Here is a 6,126-nt window from a genome sequence, read left to right on the forward strand (position 1 = left end):
ACTAATAAATTGACCGAACCTCGTAAGCTTCGGTAGCGTTGTTTATCGATTCCAATTTTAATTAACCTGTCGTCGTGGGATCAACCGTTCTGAGAAACTATAGAACGAAGAAGACAGATATAACTTATTGAAAACAAATGACCAGGTTTAAAACTCCAAATGTTATCTGGATCTGCCAATTATGATCTAAATTTTAAATCCCAAGTCCAAGATCAAATTTTTAATGGAAGAAGAAACAGCAGATGTAGAGTTGTACAAAAAAATTAAATGAATTTTAGTACTGATTTTTAAAAAATAGGCAAAATAAAAAATAAAACCATGCAAAGAGAGCCTTAGTACCCCATTCTTGGTTTCTCAATGCAGTGGACAAAAAGAAGACAGAAATGCAGAGTTTGAGGGTGGTTAAATATCCCTGAAATAGTTAAGGTGTAATTGGACCCTTCAGAGAGAATCATGTAATGAACTAACGCTGAATGCACTACTAAAATGAGCAGCTGATAGAGCCTTGTTCCCTGCTTTAGATCTTGGTACAATTTGTATACGAAACTGATAAAGAATTTCTGGGAATAGAATGGTTGAAAACTAAGGAACTCTTCACATGGTGCTTAATGGCTGGACAACCTAATTCCCCGCAAGGGATTCCCCAATCCCTGAAAGAAATTTACTCGGTCCTTCCAAAACAAGAGACATAAAGCACTGCTCAACAAGTAATCATAAAAAGCACAACATGGAGATCCCAATTTCTTTGGGGAATGATCCAGGTTGTCTGTGACAGCAAAATCATCATCTGTGGAGAAGAGGTTGAAAGGTTGCACTCAGGTCAGGTTTACTAATTTTTTTCAGTGTGTGACCCATCACTGGAGGTTGGATACTCTACTTAAACGTTCAACTACCCTACATCCCTTCAATGAAACATAAAGCCAACGAGATGCTCTGAACAACCAATCTACCATTAATCTGAAACAGCACACATGGCACAAAAACATCATTACTGGTCCAAAATAACACTCATAGCCAAAGTATTTACATTAAAGTCAATGCTTTGGATACTTTTTCGACCACAAACCTATCATTTGCTACATGAAGAGGATGCAGATTTCTTTTGTTCACTGATGGACATCACAACTGATGCCACATGGAAGTAATATAGGATCATGCAAACAATGTAATATACTCAACTTAAGATGAACTCATGTACAGAGCCTATATTATAATTTCTAGTTTCCTTTAATTCCATGTAACATCCACTGTCCCTGACAGATCCACCTGAACAGAAAAATGGCGACTCTCTAGGAATGTGAATCACATAACATTTCATTATCAAGTGCTCTCAAGAGATAATGGTCCTACTCAACCACTCCAGAAGATAACCACTGCATCTTGCTTATTCTGTTAGCAACTTTCCCTGTGAAAGTGTAAATCCCAAGAGCGATGATTATGGATGTTGGAACTTCCCTGGCATAACAAAGCCAGGAAAAAGATCAATATTGGTCAAGAACCAGCCAAAATTTAATTACACCTTTAGACTAATGTTATTTATTAATATTTGATAGAACAAAATGAAACGCACATTAAGACTCAGACTAGTAGGAAAAGGGTCATAAGAAACAAGAAAAAATATTTTGACATTGTCATTGTCAGGCATAGACTAACTTCACAAGGTTGAATGTGCTTTAGCTATTTATTCAATACATACAACTTTCATAAAGCACTAGCCAAAGTAGTGGATATTTCCAAAAGTCAAGATAGAGATGCAAGTTGGAAACAACAAATCATGAGGATGATGAATTAATGGTTTACCTCTTGGAACAGTAAATGCCATACAAGTGAAGGATAAAATTGAAGCAGTCAAATGCACCCAAAAGATAAGAGCGGAACTTCTGCAGAAGATTTTGTGCCCTCTCCCTCTAATCAAGCAAAATTTTTTCTTTAAGAACCTTATGATCAATCAGTTTCTGATGTAACTTTACAGCCTCATCTGTCATGCCAGACGCAGCTATATTTTTAATTAGTTTGATATAATTTGCCTCATCAGGCTTCCATCTACTCGAGATCATCATATCTAGAACTTCGATAGCCATATCCACCTTATTCTTTTTGCATAATTCCTGGATTACATAACTGTAAGTGTTGTTTTTAATCTTATGGTTTCTCCTAGCCATCTCCCTCAAAATCTCAACAGCATCCTCAGGTAAACCCTCCCGACAAAAACCCCAAATCAGTGAACGGAATGTAATATCATCCGGAACTATTCCACTTTCAATCATCCCACTGTAAAGCTGTCTCGCATTCTCCATGTCACCCTTCTTTGCTAAACCATCAATAACTGTATTATAAGTAATCAAAACAGGTGAGCAGCTACTATCACATAAGGAATGAAGTATACAAAGAGCCTCATCTGCCATCCCCACTTTACAGAGGGCCCCCAGAAGGGTATTATAAGTGATGATGTCAGGAGAGCAGTCCCGACAAACCATTTCATCTAAAAAGTCAACCGCCCGATCAAGATGTCCTTGTTTACACAGGCCATTGATCAAAATATTGTAAGTAACAATAGTAAAAGGATTAGCAGTCTCATTCATTATGGATAGAATATCATTCATGTCATCCCAATAACCATGAGTACAAAGAGAATGAAGAATGGTGTTGTAAGTGACAACATTAGGTTCCATTCCTTGTGAAAGAAGATTGGAGATCACCAAGGTTGTTTCTTCATACTTCCCTTCCTTAGACGTAGAATTAATGAGGGAATTATAGGTCACAATATCAGGAGAACAGCCCTCCATCACCAGATCTTCCAGAACCCCTATAGCACGCTCAGCCCCACAATGCCTGCAGACCAGCTCTAGAAGCACAGTGGATGTGATTATAAATGGAGGGCACCCCTTCCTCAGTTGTTCCTTCCAAAAACCTATTGCCTGATCAAACCTACCATGGTCAAACATGCATCGCAGTATGGTATTGTATGCGATTATATCTGGAGGGCAACCACTCAAGCTCATGTCTTCCAGAAGGTCAATTGCAGACTTCAAGTGCCCTTTCTTACAGAGACTCCCAATTAACATGTTATAAGTGATAATATCAGGCACACCCCCAGAATAGATCATTATGCTCAACACTTTTGTGGCCTTGTCAATGCTGCCAGCATTAATCAAGCCTCGAATAACATTAAGGCATGTGGGGAAATGAGGAATCTGGTTTCTCCGTGCCATTACACCAACAAGATTTGATGCTTCATTTATCTTCCCTTTGCTGCAGAAACTCTGAAGGAATTTGTTGTTGGACTCCACATCGTTATCAACAAAAGATCCATCTGTATATAACCATGGTACACTTGCTAGTCTCTCAGATTCAAGTTGGGAATCTCCTGATGTCCTGTGAACCTCCGTGATGGATCTTTTTAAGTTCAAATTCTCTTTCCCACTTTCATTAGCACTGTCAATGCAGATACTCCTAAGCTGTCCTATACATTGTGGGAAATATTCATTACTGTTAAAACCAAAATTCCCCTGCCATTTCTTAGGAGATCTAAGGTTAAGCCAGCCTCTGACCGAGCAATTGAGGTGAAACACAGGTTCTCTAATCAATGAACAATGGCTTACACCATAATTTGCTCTCAGGTGATTATTATCAAACTGTAGACCATGAAGACAAGAAATATCCCCTATAGTTTTCAGAGGTAAAACTGGGTACCCCATCCTCCTCCAACTTAAAGGATTAAGGCTAATAACTAAGAGGGGGGAGACCAGCTGCTCTGCAATCAGGAACTCTCCTCTTCAATCCTACATAATAAACCACGGTTTAATTAGTTTTCTTAAAACTTAAAGGAAAAGAAGAAAAAAGATATAAGTAGACAAACGTCAGATACATATGAATTTCTAAGAACCAGCTAATGAGACCAAAAAAATTCGAATGAGAAGAATTCCTCAAAAAATTGCCAGACTTAATTCTTGAAACTGTCGAGCAATTAACAAACACGGATTAGGTTTAAACAACTTCAAGAGCGTAATACTTACATAATATTCAAATTTTAAATCGAACAATAGAGTCACAAACCCAGTTCACACTATTCAAATCAATAGCTATTTCATTTCAAATAATCAGAAAAGCAAATAATTCTTACCTACTGAATTAGAAGGAAAACAGGAAAGAGAAATACACGGACGATCTCTATGTCAAAAGAATGCAGGAACTCGTGTATATTCAGAAACCCAGTTCACAGAATTTAAACCAATACCAGTTTCACTTTAAATATTCAAAACAAAAAATAATTCTTCGAAGTCAAACACATCAGTCTGATTTATCTATTTATTTGGAACGTAAGAAAGAACTATGGATATGACTCAGTGATGTATATATATACACACTAAAATACAAGCACGAACCCATAAAAACTAAACTTAACGAACTACAAATCAGAAGAAACCGTACTCTTATCTGATCTTCGCCTCGTCGATTTCATTAGTCCCAGTAGGCTGTGGCAGAGAAATAAGTAGTAACGTGAACGAGTAGGACTTCTGGTTTTCTCTTTTTCTGGAAGAGGAACTGCCGCCGAAGAGGAAGACTGGACGTTAATAACTAGGGCTGCCAAAATGGTGGGGAACGGTGGGCAAGACCAGTACTATTTACACTTAGGGGTCAGTTAATCTTTCAAATTTATACCAATCGGACGGCTCCTAGAGGATGCAAGAGTGTGGAGATTAGTCTAACTCTCACGATGGCTGGAAGGAAGATTATAAAAAAAAAAAAACCTTCGGTTAAGATCGATTTGACTGTTTCAACCGGAGGCTGTGTTTGGTTCGATGAAATTACACAGGAAAAGAAAAGACAGTTGAGCTGAATTGGAATTTTGAATATAAAATATGAAAACAAAAATTGTGTTTGAACTTTGAACATAAAAGAAACTAATTTTCTAATATTTAATTCACAAAAGGTTGTAAGATCCATAAAATTTATTCGCACTTGATTTTAAAATAAAATTTTCAATGGTCAATGTAGGGTTTTGGATTCACATCCTCTGTAATTCATTTCTCTACAATTCGCTATAATTTCTTCTTAGGATTGTGCCATGTGGCATTTAAGTAATCCAACGATCACCCAACAAATCAGAGTTTAAATAAAATTCAAATTAATGGGAGGATTTAAATAAAATTCAAATTTAGTTTCAATTTGGTAACCATTGGATTACTTAAATGCCACATGAAACAATCTTAAGAGAGAATTACAAGGAATTGTAAGGAAAGAAATTACAGATGATGTGAATCTGTTGGTAGAGTGGCAAGATCCATACTTCTCAGTTGAGAGGTCATGGGTTTGACCCTTGCAGATGACAAAACTCCCTCTAAATATGTAATCAAGGTGCGCGCAAGCTGACCCGGATAAACCTTAGACACCAAAAAAAAATCTCAATAATAATATGGTTTTTGTTATCAAAACTGTATGACTTCCTAGGGTGACTAAAGGCATTTTCCTATCTTTAGAAGTTGTCAATGTATCCCTTGTCCTCACTACCGTGATAGATGGATCTCCCATCTTGCTTGCCTTGTAAATCAGTTTCAAATATTCAACTACTTATAAATCTATATAACTAATGGATTTTTCTTTGCTTTTATATTCATGTTATCTCTTCAAATATTTCACTGTGGTTGTATTCATAACAAACTTGATTTATTTGACACAACATATGGAGGAACCAACACACATCGGATTTCAAGTTACAGATTCTTTTTTGTAGGTAAGAAGTAAACTTATTTATTCGAGTGTGAAATGCACATAATCCGAGTTAAATAAACCAAAAAAAATCCACGAAATGGATAGTGGCCCAATTTTACTACACTTATGAACAAGACTTATTTATGGGCAAACTCGGGTTCTTTTTTGGCCAAATTATGTAGATAATTTACCTTTTTTGTTTTCTTTATTTGTTTGATAATTAAATAACCTTTATTCAAAGAGAACCAAGACTACAATTACAATCTACACCTAGCTCATCATACATAAGTATCCAGTAAAGATACAAGCGTGGGTTTTGTAGGGTCATAAATGTTTATTGTTTCAGTGTTTGCTTTCTTGGCCATTGCATATGTAGCTAAATTTGCTTATCTTGGATATGCTTGAAGGACATGG

General features: G+C 36.6%; 1 protein-coding gene across 3 annotated transcripts; it reads right to left on the reverse strand.

Annotated features, from left to right (window-relative positions):
• Positions 1–250: 250 nt before the first annotated feature.
• Positions 251–4,603, reverse strand: LOC149028254 (Pentatricopeptide repeat (PPR) superfamily protein). Of its 3 annotated transcripts, none has more exons than XR_016169922.1 (3): positions 4,432–4,603; positions 1,801–3,782; positions 251–1,455 (listed from the first exon to the last, which is right to left on the reverse strand). XR_016169922.1 is itself a non-coding variant. In XM_089135509.1 (2 exons), exon 2 carries the CDS (start codon positions 3,696–3,698, stop codon positions 1,908–1,910), a length of 1,791 nt encoding a protein of 596 aa, XP_088991635.1. In that variant the 5' UTR covers positions 3,699–3,782; positions 4,432–4,603; the 3' UTR covers positions 1,475–1,907. The 3 variants fall into 3 exon arrangements, 1 of the variants encoding a protein (XP_088991635.1); XR_016169924.1 differs by lacking the exon at positions 4,432–4,603 and adding an exon at positions 4,124–4,380; XM_089135509.1 differs by lacking the exon at positions 251–1,455 and having other exon boundaries at positions 1,475–3,782.
• Positions 4,604–6,126: the final 1,523 nt, after the last annotated feature.

This window comes from Hakea prostrata, chromosome 1, assembly GCF_041222555.1.
Source record: "Hakea prostrata isolate BN-2017 chromosome 1, UWA_Hpros_2, whole genome shotgun sequence".
Taxonomy (NCBI): Eukaryota; Viridiplantae; Streptophyta; class Magnoliopsida; order Proteales; family Proteaceae; genus Hakea; species Hakea prostrata.

Excerpts from the sequence above, each read along its gene's own strand:
- LOC149028254 (XM_089135509.1), bottom strand. The coding sequence starts at position 3,698 with ATGGGGTACCCAGTTTTACCTCTGAAAACTATAGGGGATATTTCTTGT.